A 26,971-nucleotide genomic window follows, 5' to 3' on the forward strand; every position below is an offset into this window, starting at 1 on the left:
CATGGGATTTCTTCTGAGAGATTAGAGAAATAGGGCGCTTTGGCAGGAGCTTACAGATAAGTCTGATCAGGTAATTACTTATGTCAGAAAGTGGTAAAGGAAAAGTTTGGAAGTAAGTAGAACTCATAGTGTGATTTAACCCTTTTGCTCCATGGTTAATTTCCCAGGTACCCGTTTGTGTGACCGTCTTTGTTAATAGCTTCTTGGGTGCTGTTGAGATCTTGCTTCATTTCTGCCATTTCTAAAGAAAGCACATTTTAAAAATCTGTTTTGGCATTCAGAAAGCAAATAAAGTTGCTGTGGAGGGGAAAGAAAAGGTCTAAATATGGACAGATTGTTACTTGGCATCTGAAATCATCTACCTCAGAGAGAAGGCAGTGGGGTGGCCATCTTGTATCTCTTGTCCTGCTACGTATGGTCAGATTCTGTTTTTGAGATCAACAGGAAAACTTTGATTTTGTTGGTTTCTGTTAGATCATTTGTTCTCTTTCTGTTTCACATAGCACTTTGCATAATTGAGTAAAGAAATTAGATTTATTCTTGGTTTTCAAGAGCAGAAGAAAAAGCAGTTGGTTTCAGATGTTTGTCTTTGGAAAAGCCTCACTGGCATATGAATTTTAGGCTAAGGAATAGAATTATGCATTTTAGTTTGACATTCTTCATGTTTATTTAAAAAAGCTGTGGAAGACAGGCAGGGTAAAGGTTAAAATAATATTAACTGAGCCCTCCAAATCTATCAGTTTCGTTCTCCTTTTCCTGAGTATTACTTAGTCAAAGTAAGTAGTTAATCAGCATCAGAAAGCTATATTAGCATTGCTGACATGGATTTGTCAGTAGTGAATTGGGAGAGTGGAAACTGGAGGAAAAAAATCCACACAAAACAGCCCAGCTTTTGGCTCAGACCACGTTGCCTAAGATATTTTCAATAATATTGTTCTGTAAGAAATTCTGTTAACACATGATTTTTCCAAAACCTGAAATCAGTTGTGAGCTTACAGTAAAACAGTTTCCTAAGACTGCTTATACTAAAAAATTCAAAGAATTTATAGTTTTGTTTTAATATTCACTTGAAAGCATTTGGATAATTACACACTCAGATGATGGTGTATCAAAAAAGGGGTTGGTTAACCTTTCTGTTGTGCCACATACAGTTGAAGTGATGCTCAGGATGTGTTTTAGCAGCGTCATGCGCTGGCATCCCATGGTGCTCAGCCTCTTTTTGACTAGCCATGTGCTCTTTCCACCAGGCAGTGTAAGAGTTAAATGAAAAAAACATTGCTGCAAGCTGGCTTAGAAAGACATAGCACATAAATATTACTATTTCTGTTATCTGACTTGTGCTGTGTTCTGATAGTGTGGCGATAGCAGACCTGAGCCAGTTCCTAAGCAGAGAGAAATTAAAAAAGCAGAAAGTTTGGCTACATCATCTAGTCCAGCTGCTTCTGGTACAGAAACATGCTTTGTCTGGACAAGTTTTACTGACCCCAGTCTCTGGCTTCTGTCTCTTGCCTGGGGATGTTTTCGTGGCATAGCTGTTCCTCCTCTTTCCCCTACTAGAGCATTTTTGGTGTCAGTCTCCTTTCTCCTCCTCCTCCTTGGCACATGAGAGATTCTGAGAAGACTGTCAGTTGTTATTTCTTTTTGCTGCTGAGGGAAGGAGGTGAAGGAAGGCAATGTCATTTTGGAGACAGGGAAACAGAGAGACAACAGGAGGGGAAGAAGTGTGAACGCTGCATCTTGCCCTGTTATTTCTGGACTCTCTGTGCTAAAATAACCTCTTTCTGCTAGCAGGCAAATACTGGTATACCTGCATTTGCCAAGAGTTCCTCCCTCGAACCCCTGTGTGTAAAAACTGCTCAGATAAACTATAATTTTGATGCCCTAATAGCTGCAACTTTTCCTAAAAGACATAGATTTTGTTTAAAATTAGCTCCTTGTCACTGCAAGGGCAGCTCTTTGTATATAGTCCATGGCTCCCCTCCCCCCCCCAATGCCATGTTGTATCACAGTCTGAAACAAAAATGATCTCCTTTTGTTTCTTATTATTTTTTTTATATATCTAGGATAGTGTAAAATAAGCTGGTCAGTTTTATTTGTGATGCAAAGACATTAAAGTGGGGGGGTGTGTGTGTGTGTTAAATAATCCTGTATTTCTTTCATCTAAAGCCATGCAGTACATGAATGGAAAGTCAGTTGCTCACAAATCCATTGCTGTGTAGTCTTTTACATAAACAAAGTCATAAGGATAAGCAAATGCCTGCCTTCTAATTAGCAGTGTGTTTTGTGGTTCCATACATTCCAAAATGTAATAGACAGCTATGCTGCCTAAAATAATCCAAGAGAAAAAAGTTGTATGCCACAAACATAGGGGTGGGAAGGAGAGGAGGCAGGAAAATCTGTTGTCTGTGTTCTTGGAAGCCTTTTCTGTCTCCATTTGGATACTGTCAGCTTCTTTTACACAAACATTACAGCATCCAAGGGGAATTAAAAAAACTTACCCATGACCACAGCATCAGATCTTAGGTTTGTCAGGAGAAAGCAATGCAAAAGCAGGATCTTGAACCCACTGTTTTCATTTTGGTTTTAGCATGCTGATAAATGCCCCCTAATGTTGGAAAGAGGTAAGGCTGGCTGTCTAGGTGGAATACAGGAGATTTAAAAATCTTATCTCATAGATGTGAAATGGTTTTTGGATCTGTAACAGTGCTGTGTAAGTTCTGAGTAAGAGAACTGTCTCTTGTGATGTCTCTAAAGCTACACAATTTCCCTCTATACCAGTCTTTAATGAAATGGGCTAGGGACCACTCAGGACAGAGACAAAACCAAGGTCTTAACTGGTCAGATAGCCTTTAACTGAGATGATATTGGTCAAATTGAGCCTTTTAACTTCAAAAAGATTTTTTGTAAATGCACCTTATCCCCACATCAGTAGAAATAGGGAAGGCAACACTTTTCACTGTTAATTTTTCATAAGTTTCCATCCCAACCTTTTTGCACTGGTCCGTGCCATACTCAGTGTTGTGACCACACTGTAATTGTGCAGGGGTAAGCAAGTTGGAAGCTGGTGAGCTCAGGAACCCATGTAGCCATGCCGCTGCACTGGCATTGCAAGGAGTCGGCAGCGCAGATATATCCTGTTCGCATCCAAAACAACTACAGAGCTGATGAGCTTGCAGGGCTTGACCAGGCTTCAGCCCCTTTCAGTGGGAATGTATGTTGTGACTTATGCTTCCATCTAACCCTTTCTCAAATCAAGGCAGACTGAAATCTGGTTAATAAGGAAAAGCCTTTACCTAAAGGCCAGACAGCTATAGGGCAGGAACAACAGCTGGTTATGTTGGGATTTCCCCCTCAATCCCGTTGCTAAGTGGAATGTAGTCCACATTGCCAAAGCCCATCAACTAAAGTTGTAATTTTGAGAAACAAAAACAAAAGAGCTGTGTCATACAGCTGCACAATCTCCTTGAGGTGCAGATCTGCTAGCTGGACACAAACCAGTACAGTCATTTTGCCATGCAAAAATATGTGCTCACTCCTAACACATGCACCTTGGCCCAGGGTATAGGTGAGAAAGGCATGAGAGCCAGTGCTTTGAAACTGATCTTGATGAACCAGATGAGCTGCCGCTATTTAATGATGAAGATATTTAACTATTGGAATAACTTACCTAGCGGTTGTGCCATGACCTTTATGATCTGAAATCTTTAACTCTAAATTGGATGCCTTTCAAAAGAAGGTGTTTTGGCAGAACTGCCAGTCTTTGGGCTTTGTGCAGGCACACAAAAATGTCCTGGCCTGTGCTGGATATGAGGTCACACCAGCCCAAGGATGGACAATTCCTCCATTCTGCTGCTCTTCAGATGTTCTGCTCTCCAAGCCACCACACTGCACCTCACAGAGAGGTGCTGGCATGGCTCGGTGACTTTCCCTGATGCATTCATTGGTCCCCATTGTACAGCTGGCGTGCTGACCAGTCAGTCTCCCCACCATTCACTTAGTGCTCCCATACAGTTACTGGTTGGTCATTTGAGAGTAGATGATAGTCATGATCCCTTCTGACGTCTGGCACCTTGGGAACCGCCAAAGAGCATTTTTATCCTATTGTCCAGGGAGTTGCCAGAGATGGGCATCTGTAGCAGCATAAACAGTGGTGTGGAAAGAGGCTTGTGATGAGCCCAGTCCATTTGTCAGGAGCCTTCCCGTGTCTCTTGGCCAACATTGGCAGAAGTTGCTCCTGTTAAAAAAGTGTTAGGAATGCAGCAGTGGCAACTCCACTAACAGTGAGCAGCTGTTCTGGTGATGCCCTCCAGAGATGTGGCTCCTGCAATCTGAGCTGCTCCCTTTTTCCACACACAAGTGATTTCCCAAAATATTTATCATGGTTTTGATCTTTGCCTGAAACTGAATTTTCATTTCTATGGCTGGAACAAAATTGCTCTGGATTTGGAAAGAGTAAGGTGCTTTTCACTCACCAGATGAGGGTGTGCACATGTAAAATGTTGCTATGTCTTTCCCTTCAGTTTGGTTGAAGAGAAATATACAGTTAAAAATATAAATCTAAAAGTCTTATTTAAACATTAGTGTCTTACAATGGGTGTAATGTGCCCACATGAATGTAGTTACAAGTTGTAATATTTTCATGAACTTGAATAGATTGTAAATTGACAACTTCTTGCAATATAACTTCTTGCAGTTGTGTCTTAAATGAAGTGGGATTAAAGCTGAATTTTTAACCTTTCTTTCCCTACCTTTTTTTTTTTTTTTTTTTTATGTAAGGTTGCCTGGTTTTAATGTTGCAGCAATAGTTTGTGACACAGAAATATCAGTATGCTAACCATGAAAGTTGAAGTGACTCATGGCTGACTTGAGAATTCTCTTCACCACAGTTCACCTTCAGGAGACCGTCACCCTAATGGTGTTAGCAGCAGCCCCTCTGGGTTCCTGGGCAGTGCAGAAACAGGCTAGAACTGTCTGTTCTCATCACACACAGAGAGCTATTTCAATGGAAAACCGAACTGCTGATATTTCCATAGATATCAGCATGGATCCATGACAGTGTTTCTCAAGGATTTATGTCTTCAATTTTCTTAGCTATTTTCTGCAACTCTTTAAACAAAAATACCTATGCTCCAAATTCAGAAAGGTCACTGTCCCCAGCCACAAATTTAGTTATCAGCTTTCCCCTTCTACTAACTCTTTTTTTTCTCTTTAGTTAATTTTAACCCAGTGTTCCACATTAGAAGCCTTTAGTTTCCACTTGAGGGAGTAGATACTTACATGAGTGGCCCCACGGAAGTGAAGCTCAGTAAGTGATCACCAGTGGGAAGCCAAGGTTATACATGGCATTATACCATGGAAAGCTTCCGATCTCTTGTTGCAGACAAAATGTCTACAAAAACAATACTACTACTTTCCTAAATGCAGATGTGAAGCTCAATTTCTACAGGGGAAGCCAGGCTGTTTTGGGGGAGCTCATAGTGCTGTCTTTTTGCTGCTGCTGCTAATTTTTGTGAGCACCATAGAATACAGTAGAAAATTGAAACTGTGTGAAAGATCAACAAATCAGTGTAGAATGTCACGCAGCAACATCTGTTAACTTTGGCTCTATCTCATATCCTCCTGACCCCTCCTTTCCAGCCACAAGTCTCCCGTTTTGTGAGAGCTCAGAGTGATAGGGACTTGGGGAGGGGGGGAATGTCTAGCTGTTTCTCAGTGGTCTGAAGGGCTTGCAAAAGTACCATCTGGAATGAAAGTTTTATGCTTGTGTGCTTCTATATTTTTAGTTATGAAACAAATGGGAATTTGCTGAATGAATTAATTGTATTGTGCTGTAAAAGTCTATCTCGAGAGCCATTATATAGGGGAGCTTTACAAAGGCTGCAGGGAGAAATTAAAGCAGCCTCCCTTTCTAATTAGGGCTTTCAGGAAATAATCGATTACAGAATCAAATAGGGTTGCTCAGAGACATTTGTTTGATATTACTTCTGATAAACAAAATTTTTGCCTAATAATAATTTTACTGGTGACACTGGAAGCAGCTGCACTGTCTAGTGGTAAGCTTGCCTTCAATAAAATTCCCCCCTTTCCTCCTACCTTATCCGAACAGTTACAGCTAATGAAACATTACTTCCAAACTGTAGATCCCAGTAAAAAAAAATTAAATCGTGAAGAAATGAGCGATGTAGTAGACAGTATGTTCTTAATGGGATGGTCTTTGCCTGGACCAGGTTAATGGTATAAGCTTGTTCTTGCATTGAATTTAAAAAAAGTCAAAACCGTGACCCAGTATGTAGAAATTTTTTATCTTTTCCTTTTTTTTTTCTTTTTTTTTCCTCTATTAAACAGGGTCAGACTATTTCACTAGCTCCTATTCCAAAGCTAGAGGAAGCTTTGTATAAGTATCAGCCTCTGCAAGTGGAGACATACGGACCACAAGTTCCAGAGCTTGGACTGCTGGGAAGGCTGGGGTAAGTAACACAGCAAGTTTTAATTCCAGTTTCATGGCATTATAGCTGGGACTGTTACCATCTTCAGCTTGCCAGCACGTAGGGGTCTTTTTTTCTTTTTCTTTTTTTCTTTTTTAAGGATCTTAACGAAATATTAGACTTCCTGCCCAACCAACATTTTGTTTGGGTGGATAAGCTGAAATTTTTGGTCCTCTAGCTTTTATAGATCTATTGAGAGCTGGACTGGATTGCATTAGTGTTTTTAAGGTTGTCCTTGGCAGTCGTGGTGAAGTAGCTGTTCATTTTCAGTTGCACGGTATTAAAAAATAAATAAATAAAAATCTAGGGCTTAATTTACCCAGCTGTAAGCCAGTAAAAATATTAAAGTTGGGCTGTTTGCCATGGAAAAGGGTAGATTTACTTGTCGACTGCTGTCTACAGTCAAACTGCGTTTGTGAGAAATGAAGCACAGAGCTTAACTTTGTCAAAAGATATAACGCAGGGCTGGTCCAGCAGCTTGGCGGCATCATGGTGTGCAGCCATGTTTGGAAGGGAGTTTGGGAGCCCGCTGTGCCTGGCTAAGGGAGGCTGGGAAGTCCAAAAGTGACGTGTCTGCTCTCTAGAGACATGTTGGTAGCTGAAATGCCACCTGAAAACGCGCAGCTACTGGGACAGTGAGTGTCACCCAGCTCATCATGGCTTAACTTTCAAGGTCAACAGCACTTAGAGTGCCTGGAAAACTACGTGGCAGAATGAGTGTGCAGAATTGCAAGGCAAGAGCGAGCTTAAAAAATAACAGTTTATGTTTGACTGTTCAATATGAGAAAATTGAAGCCACAAAGTACTGAACAAAGTTGAAACAATTTAGTATGCAGTTTTGGAGACCACTGAAATCCAGACAGGAATCACTGGCATAGGAGAGATTGTGTCTCATCCAGAAAATTATAGAGGTATATAGACTTTTTTTAAGTAAATAAGCAACCTAATGCTTCCGAAAATTCAAGGCTGTGTGGAATTGAGGTTGTCTCCATTTTTGCTGTTTCTATGTCCTCCTGATGCCTTAACTTTTATCTGATATCAAGCTTCTGAGACCAAATATTAATTAGCAGTTTAACCTTGGGCAGAGCCAGATTCAGCCTTCACCACCTGTTTGGATGCAGCACAGCTGTGAGGGACCTCCAGTGTGAGGGAGCTTTGAGGCCCTCTTGGCCCTGAGCCTCATCACAAATGAAAATGCATGGGCAGGGGGAGATGACTTGTGCAGGGAAGACTTGTGCCCCCGTAGGGCGAGAGCTGGTGTCCAGATTCAGCAGGAACCCTCCATGGCCATCCCATCTAATTGCCTGAGACCCTGGTTCAAACGCTACCCAACACCTTGCAATACAAAAATCCCTTAAATTGCAGCATCTGTGCATGAGCATATAAGGAGCAGTATTTGCGAATAGTGCTCACAGCCTTTTCTTGGAGATGCTTTGGCATGAGTCATTTCACCCCTCTGAGCACAAACAGCTAGGGTTGTTCCGCTTGGCTCTGGAGGTGCTGGAGGAATTGGGAGTGGCTGTGGTGGCAAGGGGAGGTGGGTCAGTGGTGCCCACCAGAAGAGTTCCTCTGAGGCTGTTTGCAGTGGGTTCCCAGCTGGTACAACTCTAACCCTGTTCCATGGGGTGTCTGAAATACCTTAAGCCGTGCGAGGCTGTTCATTTACATATTTGTGTTTCTGTGTTTATATGAACTCATGCGCATTTCCTGTTGATGATGAATGCTTAACTAATGTGCCTCGGTCCCTGCTTTGGGTTTTTTCAGGCAGCTGCATACAGCTGACTGGGTGAGGCAGAGGAGCTGGGCACAATGTTATCCACTCCTGCGAAAGATTTTTAGTTTCCTTGTCATTTGCACGCATATAAGGACAGGTTAAATCGAAGTAATTTTTTTTTCTTTCTCACTCTTTTCATGTTCTCGTTAATGATTTTGCAGTCTGTTAATTATTGCTGCTAAATAGTTCACTCAAATGTGCAGGCTGTTATCGTCGTCGGGTGAGTTTCTGGAGCTAGAATTATTGCAAAGATGCTGCCAACTTGAAGGCTTTGAATTCACTTCTGGTAACAGAATTTATTGATTTTGTTTGTTTTTGGTTTTGTTTGTTGGTTTTTTTTTTTTAAGATACAGTTTATTATCTTCAAAACGCCCAATAGAATGGGCTTTTTGAATATTCACATCTTAACCTCTTACCTTCTGCAAGACTCACTTTAGATTTCAGCATCAGTGTTGCTTTTCTTTCATAGAATCATAGAATGGTTTGGGTCAGAAGGTCTCTTAAAGATTATGTGGCTCCAACCCCCATGCCGGGATACCTTCCTCTAGGCCAGGTTGCTCAAAGCCCCATCCAACCTGCTCTTGCCAGTAAATGGCTGTAATGAAGGAGACAACTGGCAAGAAGATTTCTAGCAAAGAGCAAGAAAAGTGGTGAATCCATAAGGGATCATTTAAAAGCTTTGTTAAAAATCTCTTATAATTTAATTTAAAAATTGCTTTTTAAGATGACTTCTATTATTTGCTCATTTGGCTTTACAAGTAACTTGCGTGCAGTCCAGTAAGCTTGATTCAGCATCCTCCTACTGCTGAAAGTGTTTTCAGTTTCTCTCGGGGCTGTAAATTTTCTTTTTTTCTGTGTAGAAAAACATCAGCATCCTCATGATGCATTTTTTGCCATTGTGTTGGAAGTCTGAGAATAGTGAAGAAATAGATTTATTTGCCTCTCAACACAAACGATTGGTATAATGTGTAGGGGGTTTGTGTCCTTCAACACCCCGAACACTCCCCATTTTTTAATGGAGGAAGATTTTCTAAAAGTAATGAAATAGAAGCAATAATCCTGAATTACACTGAATTACATGGCTTTCTGGGAGCAACATGTATTACAGTAACTTGTAGACAGTATCTAACCTTAATGGCAGTGGGAGTGAAGCTTTATTGGAGCCAGCCTCTGATAGAGGTTCCCTTGACTACATGCCTGTGGGGTTACTGCAGGGAAGTCTCAGTAGCTGGTGGTTCCATGAACACACACTGAATATGCCAGGTTGGTGATGGTCTGATCTGGATGATAAAGATCACTTTGGGTGTTCAGGCCGTGAGGACCAGCTCATGTCTGTCTCAGACGTCAAATGGCAATACTGCTTGAAGAAGGGAAAAGATGTATGAGGGCATCTCCCAGACCTGTGGTGTTGTCCTTGGAGAAAAGTGTCTTGGATCACTGTAACGTTCCTGTCCTGGAGGCAGGCTCTAGAGCTGCTTGTCAGTCCATGATGACTAATAGTCCTGGGTCTGTGTGTCTTTGTCACTACTCTAAATTACTGAGGTGATCAGTGATGTTCTTTGGGAACCTGTTGGTTTCTGGTTGGAGTTGAAGGCAACCTGCTGATGGAAGTTGTGTTTAGAGAGGCCTGTGTTATCAAAGGCCCTACTGGCACTTCTGCCGTCACTGGAAACAGATTGGTGTACTTTGACTAAAGTTGGGAGTGTCATCTTTTGGGTCAAATTGGGCCAGATCTGTTGAAGTCATCTCAAGGCTGTGTGACCTACCGTGGCTTTCAGTGGGTGGAGGTGTGTGGTTGAGGGAGGGAGCATAAGCGCCAGGATGCTGACTAGTGCCATGCCATTAGTTTACTTTGAGGTTTCCTTAGAGGGGCAAAAAAAGCCTTTCTTTACCCTCTTTCCCTCTCTCCCCCCTGTGTTTTAGCTGAGCACACTGAATTTGTGTGGTTGAAGGTCTGGATTTTTCTTACTGCAAAACAAAAGAGATGAAAAAATATAACAAACTTTGACATGCCAAGTAGTGAAAGACCAAAACAGGATGGGGATGGAAATTAGTTTGTTGTTTTAAAAATGTATGTTTGTTATGTAGTTTTGATTAAGAAAACTGAAACAAAAAACCAAACCAAAACGCAAAACCAAAACACAAAAACCCTGAGGATCAAAATGATGGTTGTTTGAGGTCCTGAAAAATGTAAAGACATTCTTGGCATTAATTGTAAGTATGCATGGCAAGCATGAGCAGCCACACAGCGTTCTCACACCAAGTATTTACAGCTGTGGAAGAGCCATATGCAAGCTACTTAAAACCTGACTATAAATCGAAAATCTGCTGATGTGATTAACATTTTGGGTAAAGATGCATGAACTTTATGTCTCAAAGTTTAGAAATAGTCTGTTGTAATCCAAAATGGACTGTACTCTTAACACGGTGCCAGTCCTATTCTTGCCATTCTCACAAAGTAGGGCTAATTTACAAGTAAGATAAAAATTTCTGTTTGCACTCCACTTAAAAACTCTCTGTCTTTACAGAGAGCTTTTGTGCAGACCTTGAAACCAAGTCAAGCCTGGGCTGCTTAAAATAAAACTGCGTTTGCCTACTTAACTTTCTCTGGAGAGCTACATCCTGAATATATGCATGTGTATGTAAATATCAGGTTTACTCCAAAAATCTGTACTTTTCTTTAGGGAAAAATGTGACTTCCCTTTCAACTTGTTTTCATGTACAATCACATTGGTAGGAGCACTGCAGTTAATTGGCGTTTTGTTTAAATATGATGCAAAAAATAGTGATGAGCACTAATCTAGTGAGGATAGGTAATATACTTTGATAGTTTAAAAGTTAAATCTAAGGAAAATGTCATTTTGAGAGTTGAGGGCAAGTACTGAAGCAAAATAAGAGTAGCGTGGAAGTCTGTACATACAACGAATGTCTTTTAGCTCACCGTGCTTAATAATGAACAACTGGATTGTTTCATTACTTTTTTTCCTGGTGTAGGACAGCTCAGTCATTTTAAATTTCAATTTAAGATGAGGTTGGATTTCATATCTGTTAGAGCTTTGTAAGCGTTTAATTTTTAACCTTCATTTCAAGTGGAAAATTTCTGCATATTTCTTTATTGTACAGTGTTGTAGTGTAATTTGAAACACATGTAGAGTTCTGGCATTTAATCTAGAAATGACTTGTGTAACTTCTTTGCTGTCAATCATAGTGATAGTTTTTCTTAAGTAAGGCAATAGTAAGGATGCTGTCCAAACTATTCTTAAGCCATAGCTGATCTGGTCTTTGGCCAGACTAGTTTTTGCTAAACCCCTGTCAGTGTCTGTGTTGGGTTCAAGACAGTGAAATAACTGAAAATTGATTTTGAAGGGGTGACAGGACGACTGGGCCTTAAAAGTTGTAGCAGGTGATTTGTCATTGAGGTATGCAGATATTTCTTGAATCTTGGAAAAGGAGAAAAGCCACAAATGAAGGGCTTATTTGGCCTGCTTTGGACCATTGATTTTGAACACTGAATTCATTCTGCTCCTTTGAATAGAATACAGTTTTTCAATAAGCTCAGTAGTCGGAGGCAAAAGATTGAGTAAAAGCAAGGAAAGCTTGTCTTGCTTTGGAGGGCACTTAGAGGGCTGCACTCCTTCTTGCAGGAATTCTCTTGGCTACCAAGGCATATGGTCTGAATTTCCCAGTGTCTCCTGTTGCTGGGCCAGATGCAATCCTCTGTAGAAAGATTTCTGTCAGCCGCAATGCATTTTGAATAGGGCACCTAATGAATGAGAAGTGGTAGGTAAGAAGTGATTATTGCTTTAAAGACACAGCCACGTTTGCATACAGCCTTTTACAGTGAAGTATTTTTTTGTTCATTTCGTTATGAATAATTGAATAAAAAGTACTGTGTGGGTATGCTTTTTTTGAATAGTGAATAGGCCAAGTGAGCAATCTTTTTCAAGAGAGGGTGGAAGGAAACAGAACTGTGTGTAAACCATCTTAATTTGGTTTTTTTTCGAGCTGTCTCTCATTTTGCAGGCACTCCCTAAACCTCCATAGCTTCATGCTTCTCATACCTCTGCCATGGTGCCTATAAAGACTGCCTAAAGAAACTGTTTTCTATTGCTTTAGCATACTACAGAAATCCTACAGGTTTTGTCATAGGATTTTGGAAGGACGCAAGTTCAATATGGAGGAGGTAGATTAGCACCAATTTTTCCAGCCGAATGGAAATCGAGGAAAGGAGTGCAGCCTTTAGTAAGTCTGAAATCTTACTGTTTAAGAAATCAGCTTTCTGGCAAAAATGTCTATGAACATTTCAAACGACACCCTGTAGTATATGGTGTTTTGCATGGAGCTCTTCTGTCAAGGTCATTAGCAATTGAATATATTAAAAGTGGACTGCTTATGAAACAGAGTTTTGCTTCCTGCCCGCCCACCTGTGGGTATAGTGTGGGTTCTGTAACTGTAAAAGGTCTCGGGAGGGTTATAAAAGCAGAGAATATGGAAAATATATAAAGAAACAAAGAAGGAAGCCTGCATACACCATGTAGTTTCTTATATGTAAAGTTGGCTGTAGTTGTATATGTATCACTAAATTAACCTCAAAAGCTGGCCATGACAGCAGAATGTCCATAGTAATTGTTGTTGTTGGCGTTTGGCTTCAGAATTAACTCATCGATCTAACATGAGTCTCTGTGCTCAGAATACTGGTCTGTTAATGTTTTTTTACTTTTTCATGCAATCATGGAAAAAATATGTTTCTGCTCGAAGCGGTTGTCAAACAAGCTTCTTTCATCGACAGTCAGACACAGGGCAGCTGAGTAAGGCTGTTTAGTCTAGAATAAATACTCGAGAGATTACAAGGTCGCTGTAGGAAATGTAATTATACCATTTATTCCAGAATAGTCTTTTTGTAGTGTGGGCTTGCAGAATACTAAATCATGCATTTATTAAAATACATATAAAGGAAAAAAAAAAAAAGGCAGGACTTTAACATAAGGAATGGAGAATTGTCTGGCAAAATATACCACAGGATTAACCAGTAAATACTTAAAATTGCTTCAGAAAATCAGGATGGTAATACTGGTTTTATTACTGAAAATTGGTAGGAAGCAAACCCTGAATTGTCTCTGCAGGTGTAGATGCAATGCTATGAAGTAGGCAGTGTCAGGCAGTGTCAGGCAGAGCTGTCTGCTGAGGGATTATAATGTGGCAGGAGGCATCTAGCAATTGTGTGGGCCAAATGCCCTATATGCTGTACTCTTTGCTTCTTGCCAAATCAAAGCCCTGTTACTACCAGCCTACTTAAAAATATCTGATTGTCTGTGATAGTTCTTATCTGTTACTGAAAGCCCTGCTTTGCTTTCATCCTTCCCTTCATCCCCTTCAATGATACCGCTATTGATGTATCATTCTCCAGTGACTTTATACATCCACAGACTTTACTCCTTTGGTTGTCCTCCATCAGCTTAGAAAAATATATTTTTGCAGAACTCAAGTTTTAGATCTTCTGCTGCTTCTCTGAAATTATGTGGTTCGAGACGAGTAGCTTTTGTGCTCAGCATTTTCTTTTTCTTTTTTCCTTCCTTGCTTCTCCGGCACTCCATCATATTGCCCTGTGTGAGTCCCTCTGGCTCCTCAGCCAGATTTATAATTGTATTGGGAATCGTGTAGTTGCCACAAGAAAAACAATATGTTTTGAACTTGCAGGAGGGGTCTTCCCTGCTTATCTCTCACTTCAGCAACAGAAGGGCCTCAGTTTCCTCAGCCTTTGGGACAGAGCCTCCAGATGCTTCCTTTAAGCCCAGACTGCAGAGAAAGGAACACCTGAGCAAGGAGGAGCGAAGTCTGTCCGATGATGGTCGTGGGGAATATGCGGCCTCATTGAAGACCACTGCTGAGAGGAGGAACTCCTGTTAATTAACATCTGAGCATCACTCCTGTGTTGTACTTGGCTGTGAAGAATGGCAGAGAGATGTCATGACAAGGAGCTGCTCAGGGGCAGTGGAGGCAAACAGTATCATGGCTTTCTGAAGGGTTCTCTAGTTTGCTCTCTAAGGCATTGTAAAAATCCATTGTAGTAAAACTGTAAGAAGGAGGGCTGAAAAGAGGAAGAGAAAGAGGCTTCCTAGACTCTTCAGCATTATTGCTTCAAGAAGGGGCAGTTATGTATAATATTTAGACTCAATGGGATGGCCAGGAAAATAGGTGAAAATAAAGCCAGAAATGATGCATGTTCTTGACTTTGACACTGATAAACATAGTTGTGAAGCAGCCTTCCAAATGAAAATTGTTTGATCACGTTTGAATTACAAGTTTCCTAAAATGGCAGAGAGGCATGGGAGTGTCTTGCTTGAAGCTTTGTGCAGCTTTTCAAGCTGTTGCTTGTGATTCTTTAACCCCCTTCAGATAGCTTTGTCGCAGCTTTCTTCTTGAGGAGTAGCATTTCTCACAGTGATCAGTAGTCTTATTAGCCCTCAGAGAAGCTGCATGGAGTGAGACACCTCATAGATGTTCTAGCTGCCCAAGAAAAGCTTCAGTTGAAGCTTCTAAGCACCCACAAGACCAAGCCATAAGAAACCAGACTGCATTAGTTATGATGTCATGGCACTACCTAGAAAGGAGAGGAAAACTGAAGCTCTTTGGATCTTTTAAATTGGAAGATGTCCAAGGACAGGTGAAAGGTTATTGTCTTGTGTGTCTTTGTAGTTAGAGGCTCATGTGTGTTGGGTCAAGAGGGCAAAAGAGGAGCCCAAGCCTTTTACAAATAAACAAATGCCCCTAAAGCACAGCTGTTCTTTGCTTTGTGTGTTCTGGACCTCTTTTATTCATCATGAACACTGATGACGTGAGGTGCTTTTAATTCAGAGTCTCTTAAATGCCAGTATTTGCAGAATGTAGGTATATCCAATAAATTCTCTAAATACTAGTCATTGTAAGCATCCACTTTTCATTTCAAATCAGCCTTTGTATCAAGCGATTGAGATGTTATTTGATTGACTGACACCTGCAATAAGGTCACTGGCGATGCTGAAGCTGGCTTGTGGTGCTGTCTGTGCAGTGCTTTGCCTCAGCTAGTACACCCCATGGCAAGGCCAGTAAACCTGTCCGTTTACACACACGGAGCATGTGGCAGCACCTGCTTGAGCTGAGAAAGCGAGAACTGACCCCTGAGTGGGCAGCAGTCTTGTGAAGGATTGGTGGCACTAAACGGACCATTTTAGAGGCCATGATTAATTCAGCATGGTTTTAAAAATGCTCTTATTTTTCTCCCTTGGGTTAAGGATATAATCAGTGTTTCCTATCATGCTCTACAACTTTGAATTGTTTTAATTTGAGTGGGGCTGCTTACAGGGAGTTGAAGAGCATACCTGCAGTTAAGTTGTTTGGCTAGAAATTACATAGACACATTTAGGAACTGATTTTCATGGCTTTGTTTTTAAAGCCTTGCTTAATAGTTAGTTGAAAACTGTTCTAGGTAAACAACATGTGTAGAGCCAGACTTCCAGAAGGAATTGGGTTGTTTGCTTCTCTCTTCCAAACTGAGGCATTCAAGTTAGGCCATGTTTGTAATAACAAAATAGGGGTTTGAATATAATTGGACTTCACAGATGAACTATTGCTGAAGCTTGAAGGTAACGCCACCATATTTTTGTTTCTTTACCTAACTGGTATTAAATGTAAAAACATAAATCCTTTTCAGTGGGAGAGGAGAAGGGGAGATGGTTTTCATTTGGCATAATTTCCTGTGAGACATAGTTCTAAACAAGGCCCATATTTACACAAGACAATACAGTTTTACATGTACTAGTATATCCAGCACATTTTAAAATTGTTTAGCCAGCCCTGGGTATTAAATACCTTCACAATAAATGTGTTTAATAAAAGTAGATGAAGTTTGAAATAATTTTTGAATAATTTTACAGTAGAAACACCAGTTAAATCAACCCCATTGCAGTAATAAATGTCACAAAAACAATTAATTATACTTGCTTGCCACTGCAAAATCAATTGTGTAACTGTTCTTCTAAAACTGACTTTTACATTACTAAATCCTAAACACTACACTTCTGTAACTTGTCAGAATCGGGTTTTGGTTAATAGATACTTTCAGTGATGTAATGGGAACTTCTGGCATGGAGTCAGAATATAATGGACTGTGATTAATGTTTTAATAAGCACTTTTCTTCTACTTATGATGCAGCAGTGAAATGGTTTCCTGCTTAGATTGATAGAACAGCAGGTGTGCTCACATACTTTTTTCTTTCAGTAAGAGTAAGTTTTTCAATTCTTCTGCTTGAAAACATTTAATGTTTTTCCTTGAGTCGAATGCTGCTGATTGGGGGTTTTCAGTTTGTTTGTTTTAAATCCAGCTATTGCCGGTATTTGTCATGTGGATGTGGAGGGTGCCATGGAAACTTTTTCAGTACTTAAAATAATTGCTTTGCAAAAGGGGAAACTCATTAGTTTAAAAAATAGTTTTGATATATCGATGTTTTCTTCAGTGAAAGGATTTGTTTTAAAATAGTGTTAGAGTAATTCAAAAGTGTGTGAGTACAAAGTATAGTGTTGAAAATATTAGGAGGTTAGATTTATTATTTAAGTTGCTGTAATACACTTGCTACATGCTTAGTTTCTTTTGTACTAGCAGTGGTTGTGTTTTTCTATATTTGAAATATTTCTACTAAAAAAATAAAAGTATTTTAGTAACTGTTTTTTAAGGACCCATTAATCCAGACTTGTTGCAGGGGTAGGTTTTTCGCTTAGGGATCCAGGCTTCTGTTGTCTTGATGTATTGACGAGGTGATATTTCTTCTAAGATGCTGCTTAAGGTGAGCATATTCTGTATGCTCTTAACACCCTACTAATTTCAAGGGGTGGTTGTGCACTTGGTCTCCACTATTCCTCAGCAGAGGAATATATATAAAAAGAATACATATATACACAGTCACAGAGCATGAGGACTACCTTCTGTTTAAAACAAAGTAGCCTCTCTTCTTTCTTTTTCCACTGTCCATGTAGGCTGGATATTAGCAATGAATATACTTGCAATGGGGAGAGAGGAGAAGAGGGTGAACCCTGTAGAAAAAGGAGGTCCAGTGTCTTGGGTATTGTTGGCATTATTCCACCAGACAAGAGTCTAGGCATCTCTGGTCTCTCATTTCAAAAAGTCAGGTGAGCCTTTCTGGAAAGATAGAAAAGGTGCTGTGGTCCTGTCTCCAGTGTAGCTGCTCTTCTCTGTTCTCTGGAGTCTCTTGACATTAAATGAGATTCAAGATAACAGGTAGTTTCTCCATCTGTTTGTTCTTTCCCCTAAACCTGGGAATCTTACTAACTCCTCTGTTCTCAGAAGTATCAACACATGCTTTAATTTTTCCATCAACTTTGGAAAAAATGCAGATATCGGTGGACTTGTGGTTTTAATATTTATTGAGAATTTGCCAAACAGTCTCTATACCTCGATTTTATACCAACTCTCTGTACTGGGGAAGTATCTGCCTTGCATAGAGAAGTTAGTTCTGTATTTCATTTATTTGCTACTGCTGCATTTATCTAGTTCTCCCTTAAAAAGATGCAGAAGCTGAGTTCTGGCTGCTATCTCTATTTCCTGACTCTGTTCCAGAATTCATGAGGAAATGCTCATGAATAAAGCCAAAAAAAATCTACACCTCTTCTCCCCTTCCTGTCATTAGAAGGTTCCCTCTCTCCTCCTCCGATTTTCACATTTAAGTCTTGATGGATTGGGCAGGCTTCTTGCTCTGTGGTCATTGATTCTGTTAATTGTCAAAAAGTATTCCAAAAATGAGAGAGAAAAGGAGATCTGCACTCTGAGGCCATCTCAAACTTGGAAGCATAAAGGCTCTGCTGTTCCAGACACTCTTCAGCACACAGTTTATTTTGGAATTAAAGGTCCCACAGATACATAGTCTGCAAACAATCTAAAATATGGAAGGAAAACCATGCCTTTTTTTTTTTTTCTCTCTTTTTCTTTTTTTCTTATTCCATGATGTAGGTGCATCCTGCTTGCTTTTTTTTTCTCACCAAAAGAGAAGCAAATATTGTTTGGAAGGTGTGAGTACAATAGGGAAGTTTGCTGTTGAAAGTCTGCTGTGAATGAGTAGTCCTGTGCCTTGAGCAGTCCAGGCCATAGGAACCTTTTTCTTGATCTTTTGGCTTTTTTCTAAAAACAGTCACTGTTTTTGTGAAACTTCTCTCTCGCTCGCCCTCACCCAGAAGTGATCTACAGACTTTTTAGGTCTGCTGTATTTGCTCCATTTATCCAGGCCTTAAATGTGCTTGGAAAAGCATGGGCTGCTAAAGAACATAAAAACCTGGTGTCATCCAATTCTACAAACAGGTGAGCAATCAGTAGTGACTTAACCGCTGGTACTGAGCCTGGAGATGACAGCAGTGATCATTCGGTGCAACCGCCCTCCTTGCCATTTTTCATGAATTCTCACAGCCAGACTCCTACCCTGCCGTCTCCTAAAAGCCATAGGAAGTTCAGGTGTTCCCTGACTTGTTTTTTGGCTCTAGGGTCAAGCTGCTATTCTGAAAAATTCCTATTGCTTGGGTGCTGAGGGCGGGAGGTTTAAAAATAAATGAAAGCTCATGGAGGTCCAGTTCTTCTCCTGGCGCTGGCAGAGGGAATTTGTAGTGGCTTTGGTAGGAACAGGATTAGACCTATAGAGGTTCCTTTGTTCCTACCCTTGGGCAGTATGTGTGGATACTACTCTCTTTTGCAGCACAGTGGATGAACTGTGTGTGCTCATAGGCACTTTCATATAATAGAGGAGCGTGCTTGACATGGCTCAGGGATGTTTGCAAATGGAGCAAAGGAATGAAGCTACCTTTATGACAGAGAGCTGTGGCAGTGAAGGAGTGTGCTAGTGCTGCAGGCTGTTCATCCGACCCAGTTAGGTATTTGGCTTTGCTGGGAGCTGTTGGCTGCTAGTTGACTTTCCTGTATTTTAAAACAGAAGTACTGAAAGAATGGAGCTATCTGCTTAGATCAACTGCCCCTGTGTGCTATGGTGCAGGTTTTATGGGCCGTCTGCCCTGGGAATTTAAGATCAGGAAAGAAAATCAGCGTCTTTTCTTTTAATGCTATTTTTATCCTCTTAGAAAAATACTTGGTGAATGGGGCTAGTAAATATGTTGGATTTCAATACTCATGTATGGGTCCATTTTATGCCTTCCTCATGCATGTGCACACATCTTGTTTCCATGGGAATAGCAGTGCAGTAGTGGAGTTTCATGAAAGTTTCAGCATCTGCCCAGGAATGAAAGGTAAGTGCAGCAGGGGCTCTAGTCTCGACCTCCAGAGAGGTCTGGAGAGTATTTGCTACTTGTAGCAGAGAGGACCACATAAGATGGAATGGCTGGGTAGGGGTGATAATATAGGCTACTGGCATTTTCAAACAACAGCGCATCCTCTCTTTTGGGCTGCTTTGAAGGATAGTTATTTGTAACAAATCCCAGAGGTTTTGTTGACTCATGACTTATATTTTGGTTTTATTCAGCATTTTTTTGCCCTTTCTGAGGGCTCCAACAGCTGAAACAGCATTGTCTTGCCACATGGCAGTTTCAGCTGAGCCTGGTGTTTGAAATGGCAACACTGCTAAATAATCGTGACTTGTTTTTAGAACAGCATTTCAGCTGCCGGTTTCCTTAAGAAAGCAAAAACAATATGAAAAGCCAGAAACACAAATAAAGGCAAGGCTTTAAAATCCTTCTCATTTAAAAAAAAAAAAAAAAACAAAACCAAACCAAAACAAAAACAACACCTCAACAAAAAAGGTTCAGAAGACATGGTAAATTTAGCAAAATATATTGAAGTAATAGGAAAATGATATCTAAATAAGTATATGTGCTCCTTGATTCCCTTCACCTTCTTTCCTCTCCCTTTTCTCTGACCCACACATAAACTCATTAATTATGTTTTCTCTTAATGAGCTGTTTCCAGAAATTTTGCCTTTTCCTCTGGTAGAAGGTTTGCATGCTCTTAGAAGAATAGCTGCCACATGGTGAGGGTAAATGTAAGGGGGAATGAGAGCTCCCCAAAACCCCCTACTTCCTTGCACAGTGTTGAAGAAATAGCAGTGGTACCATTAATTTTTCCAAGAAGAGGGTAGGACTTAGGGCATCAAAAATAGCTGCTTTGAGAGCATACTTTGGGCACCCAGAAGAGCTGGAATTTCTGCTGGAATGATGTTACCGATATGTATGTTTCTGTGTGCATATGTGTATATGCATATATCATTATATATAATTTTACATTTACAATGTAATAAGTCCTTGTTACTATCGCTGTGGTATTATTAGGTGTTTCTGTAGGCAATGACAATGTATTGATTGTTTTAGCAACTACAGCTGCAGATAGGTGTTTTGTCCCAGAAGAGAGAAGCTAATGCTCAGAGAACTTACTGCAGGTTGAGTACTGAATAGACAAAGGTAACATTTTCTAGAGCAACTAATTGAATGAAGAGTCTATTATGCTAGTTTTAATGAACTGTAAGCTGTGAATTGATTAAAAACACTAGCTCAGGATAATCAGACTAGAGAAGGAAAGGTGTTGGAAGTACAGTGTTAGTGTAAAAGGGCGCAATGGCGAATGGGACAGTGTGTGCTGCTTGTTAAAGCACTTGCAGAACTGCGGAGGAGGAGCTCGACCACCCAGAGAGATGGATCAGATCTGATCCTGTCCCAGATTCCTCTGTAGTCTTCATTAAATCAGGTAGACTAAAATCCTCAAAGGCAGTTAGGCACAAAAATACCTTCCTTGGTAGTTTGGCTTCAGTCTATATGTAAATCCTTCCTTTTTTGTTTGTTTTGGTTTTCCTCCCCATTCCCCTACTTGTATTAGTTTGTGTATGTATCCACCTCCTTAGCTACAGAAATAACCAGAGTTCAGGTTTTGTAAGGTGGCCACTGTTACCTCTGTGGTGTTTCCAGTACTTATATAAATTTGTGCAGTGCTGTGGCTTGTGTGATCTGTGTTCTCTGCTCCTAGCTGCATGACCTTTGCTATTGAACTGTCTCTAGTTGGAAGAAGTCTGTATTCGTAAATGCTACAGATTAGCCTGAATAATTCATCTGTTTTCCCAGCCCCCTCAGATTTTTTGACAGCTGTGCATTTTACAAGGAGTGACTTTTATATTTTCTTTCAAATCATAGATGAAAGTTGCTGACTATCACTGGGATAAAATGAGATCCCTGCAGGGAAAATACCTCATCAGATAACGAATCCCCACTTACGCTTTACTTCTTGAGATCTGTGTAAATTGCTCTTCAGTATTTTTTTTTCTTGGTGTAGCACCTATGAAACTAATTTGAATGTGGTACTTAAAGAAAAAAACTGCTTGTTTTTATTATAAACCTGAAGTTGGGCTTGATCTTTTCATTGAGATGTGTCACCAAGGCATGTGTTAGTTTTTGGGGTGAAGAAATTTAAGACCAGTGTTGGTTAAACAAATCCGTGGGTCAGTGTAGTATGTATTCAGCAGCAGTGCATTAAGTGGATGGACCACATAGTGGAAGCTTTTGTAGTCTAGTGGGATTAAGGGATAAGAATTCTGATGCAGAAAGATAACTAACTTGGGAAAAAGACCCATCTTACCAAATCTTTTTTTTTTTCCTTAAAAAAATTAAATGTACTTTTTGCACAAGAATTGAGGATTTTGCATTGATACAGCTTTAATCTCTATAGAGGGTTACACAAAAACTGTGTAAAACGGCTCTGGCGGTGAAGTGGGGATGGGGGGGGCTGTGTTTGAGATGGCTTCTGGGGCAGCTCGGACTTGCATGTGCTTCAGCGGGTGTTGGAATAGCACAGAGGTGGTCTCGGAGGAGCTGCCTCTGCTTCTCCTATAGTTTCTGCTCTTCTGTAGCTCCAGCTGATAGAATCTTTGTAGTCCAAGAAATTCTCAGTCATGAAGGGCATCACATTAGCCCATAGTAGATTTATGTGCCAAAATATTATTTAAGTCTTTAAAAACCTCTGTAGCACTTGTGTGGCTGATAATACGATACTTCCATGTAGCTACTTTAAAGTAAGCTTACTAGAGTGCTTGCCCTGCTGATGAGAGATCAATATGGTCCTTTGCTCTCTTCCCTTAAATCACATCAGCAGCCTGTCAGATGTGATGTACTGTGCTTGACCAACTCAGTAGAAATTATTAGCTTTATTTTGTTAGTAAAGAAATTTTGCTTGACCAAACCCTCTTTCTCACCAGAATGTCAGAGTGCCTTTGAGTTAGAATATAGCTTTTTACTTCAGTATAGATCCATGCCTAAATAAAAGTGACCTGTTTTCTTCTGTAATAAGTTCTTCCATGCTGCTCATGAGCTTAAAACCTGAGAAGTATAGGTCCAGAGAGACCCTGACATTGTTTCCCTATTACGCATCCAGTGAGTGCTCCCCATTTCTGGCTGCCATCTGGGAGAGCTGGAGTACTGGTCCAGTTGCTTTTAACAGTCGATTATGAGGAAATGCATTTTGATAGAGAAGTTTTTTCAACACGTGCATTATCTACCATGCTGCTATGTATTCATTTAACATTAGTTTTAACTGAAGAACTGCATTAAGCAGTTGTTAAGCATTGTAGTTGTTAAGCAGTTAAGCATTGTATGTGTTACCTTTCTCTCCTCTGCTGCCTTTAATTAGGAGGTTTATACATTGAGGTACAACAAACATTATACTGGGGCTAATGGGAAATGAGTTTGGACTTGAGTTATAGTGGCCATAAAACGTGATGAGATCTGGCACTTGGTTTAATGATGCCAAAGAGTGGCATAACATGTAATCTAGTGACATCACATTGTACGGTGATGCATAAAGCACTACCGTGTTATGTAGTCTTAGGAAAAAAGCTTGGTTGTAACATTCAGTGCATGTTTGTGCATGAACATGCATGTGCCTGTTTATAGTTGTATGTTAAAGCAGTGGCCTACACTGTTTCTTAAATTTCTTGTTGTAGCAAGGAGTTTTTGTGTTTTAATGATATGAGAAATTAAGCATTTCAAGAGCACAAAGCAGGAAAATTATCCTCTTTAATTTTCTACAGATGTTTATGATGATTGAAGACTAAAGGAGTTTCATAATGAAAGAGCAAATTGCATGAAAGGAGTTAAACTCCAGTACAAAGATACACTGTACTTTAATATTCTAGGGGAGTGTATCATGTACTAATATAACAATCACTCACTTCTGGTCTTGCAGCTTTCTGACCTGCCACAGCCATGGAACTTCCCTTTAAAGCACAGTGATTTCTTTAAAACCTGTTTGATCTGTCAAGTAGGTGTAGAAGCTTGTGTCAGACATGAAGAAGACAGCAGATTCGGCTCTGACAGATGATACATACACAGTGAAGTTAATTGACTTCACCAGGGGAGAAAATTCTTCCTTCCAATTATGTCAAATGCCAGACAACTTTCCAGAGGTGGGGAGGGGAACATGCCTAAAGGACAGTACTGACACAGTGCTTTTCCAGGAGGTGCTTTCTGTGCTTTAATTTTACTTTTTTATTATTTAAACTTTCAAGGATAAAGTAATAAAGTCAAACTAGCTCAATTGCATCTTTGTTTTGGGATTCTCAGACCTCATAAATCCATTGCCCTTCTGTGGTCCTTTTGGATTTTCTGCCTGGTTTTGTGACGATACAAACTTTCAGGAATCTCTATGAAGCAATGAAGTCCTGGACTTTTTAAATTTTCTGCCAGTTTTAGCTGTTCTGCTTCTACTTCATATCAATATAATTTAAACCCTGTCAAAGTCAACAGGTTTCTGTCACATTCTAAGTTTTTAGTATTTGGAAGGCAAAGGAGAGGACTGGGCTTTTTACTTTATTCACTAATCCCTGGTCAGGACTATAGCCTGTCTCATGAAGCTGTGCAGTTCTGTGTTCCAGCACCACATGATTCAGTTACAGAAATTTCCTGTCAGTGGAAAAGGAGCCAGCGAGGCTGTCATGGTAGGGGTTATTTTTTTGAGGAATAAAACTCCCATTTTCTCCGCTCTGACACCCTTCCCTCAGTTTTTGGTTTTAGTGAGTGGTTTTTTTCCACTGCATGAGAAGTACTCTTGCGAGAAATAAAATACATAATAAAAAAGGGGTGGGTATAGGCAACTTTTTATCCCCTATCACATTCTTCTGAGATTGTGATGTATGACAGAGCACAGTGGTGGGCAATGCATGCACATGCACGTTTGCGCATGCACACTTTTGTACAAACACTTAGCATGCACAACACCGTATCCCTACTACGATTAAAAGGGTCTGCGTCTCTGTGATACATAGTGAGACAGGGTAACCAGACCACATTCCCTCTCTCTGATAAGTTCTACAGGTAGTCACATGTTGCAGCAGAACAAAGGTAGAACTGTCACAGGAGGTAGTTTTTGCCAGTGAGGAAGACTTGCCTGGCTGGTAAATGTTGGGTTTTTGTCCACTGGATGGGTTTCTTTCTCACTGGATGAGCCCTTTAAGGCATTGATTAAGGCTGCAAGTTGCTCAGTGGTTTTTAGGGGGAAAAAAAAAGAACAAAACAATGGGGGGGGGGGGGGGGGAGAAAAGAACAAAAGAAATAACTCTGACTTCGTTTTTTTTCCACAGAGAAGGTAGAATATCTGTCTCCAGTGTCCTTTTCTTTTGTAGCACAATTCTACTATATATAGTTGGCCTTTTTGTGTCTTACTGTTCAGTAACTCTTCTGGCTTTTTCAAGAGTATGTTGGTAAATCTGACACTTTATGTGGTTGAGTTTTTTGTTATTTATTGCTGGGTTTTGCTTTGCAAAAGTGCCTGTAAACATACAGTGCAAGTCCATTGCACTAGGCACTGTACAGTGATTTAGAGGTGTGTGGAAGAACAGCCCATGCCCCAAGCTGCCTAGAAGTGGAGGATGCCATCTTTAAAAGAAAAAAATAAACAACCCCCACAACAATAACAAATGAGTTCCCTTTTATTTCTCCTGCACTTGACTCTCTTTCTGCTAAATGTGGCCACGCTATAAAAACTTGTCATTCTTATGGTTTCTCCCTGTCAGTATTAACTTTTCCAGATCTTTCAGTGGCAAAGAACTTCATTCCGTTTGTGGATTCCAACTTTTTACTCACCCTTGCATCTGGTTTTGTTGCCTTAAAACCCAGATATTTTCAGATTGACACAATATCGATCACAGTTGCATTTGGTTAAATTTCAGGTTAGTTTACATGAGTCAGTGATGAAATTTCATGTGACACTCTTTGGGAAATCAGGCATTCGTTATCTTTAAAATAATTTTTTGAGAAACTTTATTCAGCCATTAAGTGTACTTTTATTAAAACAAGCCCTTAGTGTGCATAATTTAGATTTGGAATCGTGGTATGTTTGTTTTTTCGCTTTCAGTTTAGTTAAACAACATTCTTTTTAAGGCATAATTTTAAAACTAATTTTTGTAATTCTGGCAGCAAATGCTGTAACACTGTAATTATGCCATAAGCATTCAATGTTTTTCCATCATAAACTGGCTATAATCCCAGTTCTGGAATACAGCTTTCTTGTTGCTCTCGTTTTTTCAAATGAAGGTGCAATTTTGTTCACAGAAATGATTTCTCAACTAACACAAATGGGGGACTTTATTACATACTAAAGCAGTTTGAAATGCATGTCTTTTCTTCTGAAGTCATAAATGATTTTTGAACTTTTCTTAAAGGAAATTCACTCTTAAAAATGAGTTAAGATACTTAAAAATGAGTTAAGATACTTAAAAATGAGTGAAGAACAGCAGATACCAGTCAGAAACATTCGATTCTTGTTTATGTAAATACTGTGCTCATTTAACCACCCTTTAAAAAAAAAGGGAACTAGTTAAACCAATACAAACTACTGGTGTTAACATACCTGTTTGTGTTGTGGATTTCAAAGCAAAACAGAACCCAGTGCTCCACCCCAGGGGTCAGTACTGGGACCAGTATTGCTTAGCATCTTCATTACCTGGGCTGATGGGAAAGAGTGCACCCTCAGCCAGTTTGCAGGTGATACGAAGTTCAGCAGAGCAGCATGTGCGCCAGATGGTTACGCTGCCCTTCAAAGGGACCTCGATAGGCAGGAGGAATGGTCTGACCGCAGTCTCGTGAAGTGCAGCAAAGAGAAATGTGAAGTCCTGCACCTGGGGAGGAATAATAACCCCGTGCGCCAGCACAGGCTGGGGACCGACCAGCTGGAAAGCAGCTTTGCACGGACGGCCTTGGAGCACACCGAGCTGAGCCAGCAATGTGTCCTTGCAGGGAAGAAGGCCAGCGGCCTCCAGGCTGCATTAGGCAGAGTGTTACCAGCAGGTCAAGGGAGGTGATCCTTCCCCTCTGCTCAGCACTGGTGGGAGACACATCTGGAGTGCTGGATCCTGTCCTGGGCTTCCCAGTGCAAGAGACATGGACACACTGGTGAGAGTAAGGACTTGGGGTATCTGTCCTGTGAGGTGAGATTGAGGGAGCTGGAACTGTTTAATCTGGAGAAGGGAAGGCTCAGAAGGATCTTGTCAATGTGTGAAAATACCTGATGGAGGGCAGGGAGTAAAGGGAACAGAACCCAGAACTAAATGATCTCAAAGTCCTTTCCAACCCTAACTATTCTATGATTCTGTAATTCTGTGATGAGTAATACAGCTGTGAGTCAACCTGGGACGTCAGAGAGGTGATCTAGTTTTAAATTGGCTTTCTGTTCCTATATCACCCTGTCAATTAT

The 26,971-nt window shown here is 40.4% G+C and overlaps 1 protein-coding gene across 3 annotated transcripts in view; it reads left to right on the forward strand.

Annotated features, from left to right (window-relative positions):
- MNAT1 (MNAT1 component of CDK activating kinase) overlaps positions 1-26,971 on the forward strand; it is a 133,056-nt gene that overhangs the window by 85,375 nt on the left and 20,710 nt on the right. For 2 of the 3 annotated variants that reach the window (XM_030484641.1, XM_030484643.1), the window contains one exon: positions 6,346-6,467. The exons of the other annotated variant lie outside the window; for it this stretch is intronic. In XM_030484641.1, the coding sequence (XP_030340501.1) occupies positions 6,346-6,467 (122 nt within the window). The remainder of the gene's footprint in view (positions 1-6,345; positions 6,468-26,971) is intronic. 3 annotated transcript variants of the gene reach the window in all.

This window comes from Strigops habroptila, chromosome 4 (genome assembly GCF_004027225.2).
Source record: "Strigops habroptila isolate Jane chromosome 4, bStrHab1.2.pri, whole genome shotgun sequence".
Lineage (NCBI taxonomy): Eukaryota > Metazoa > Chordata > Aves > Psittaciformes > Psittacidae > Strigops > Strigops habroptila.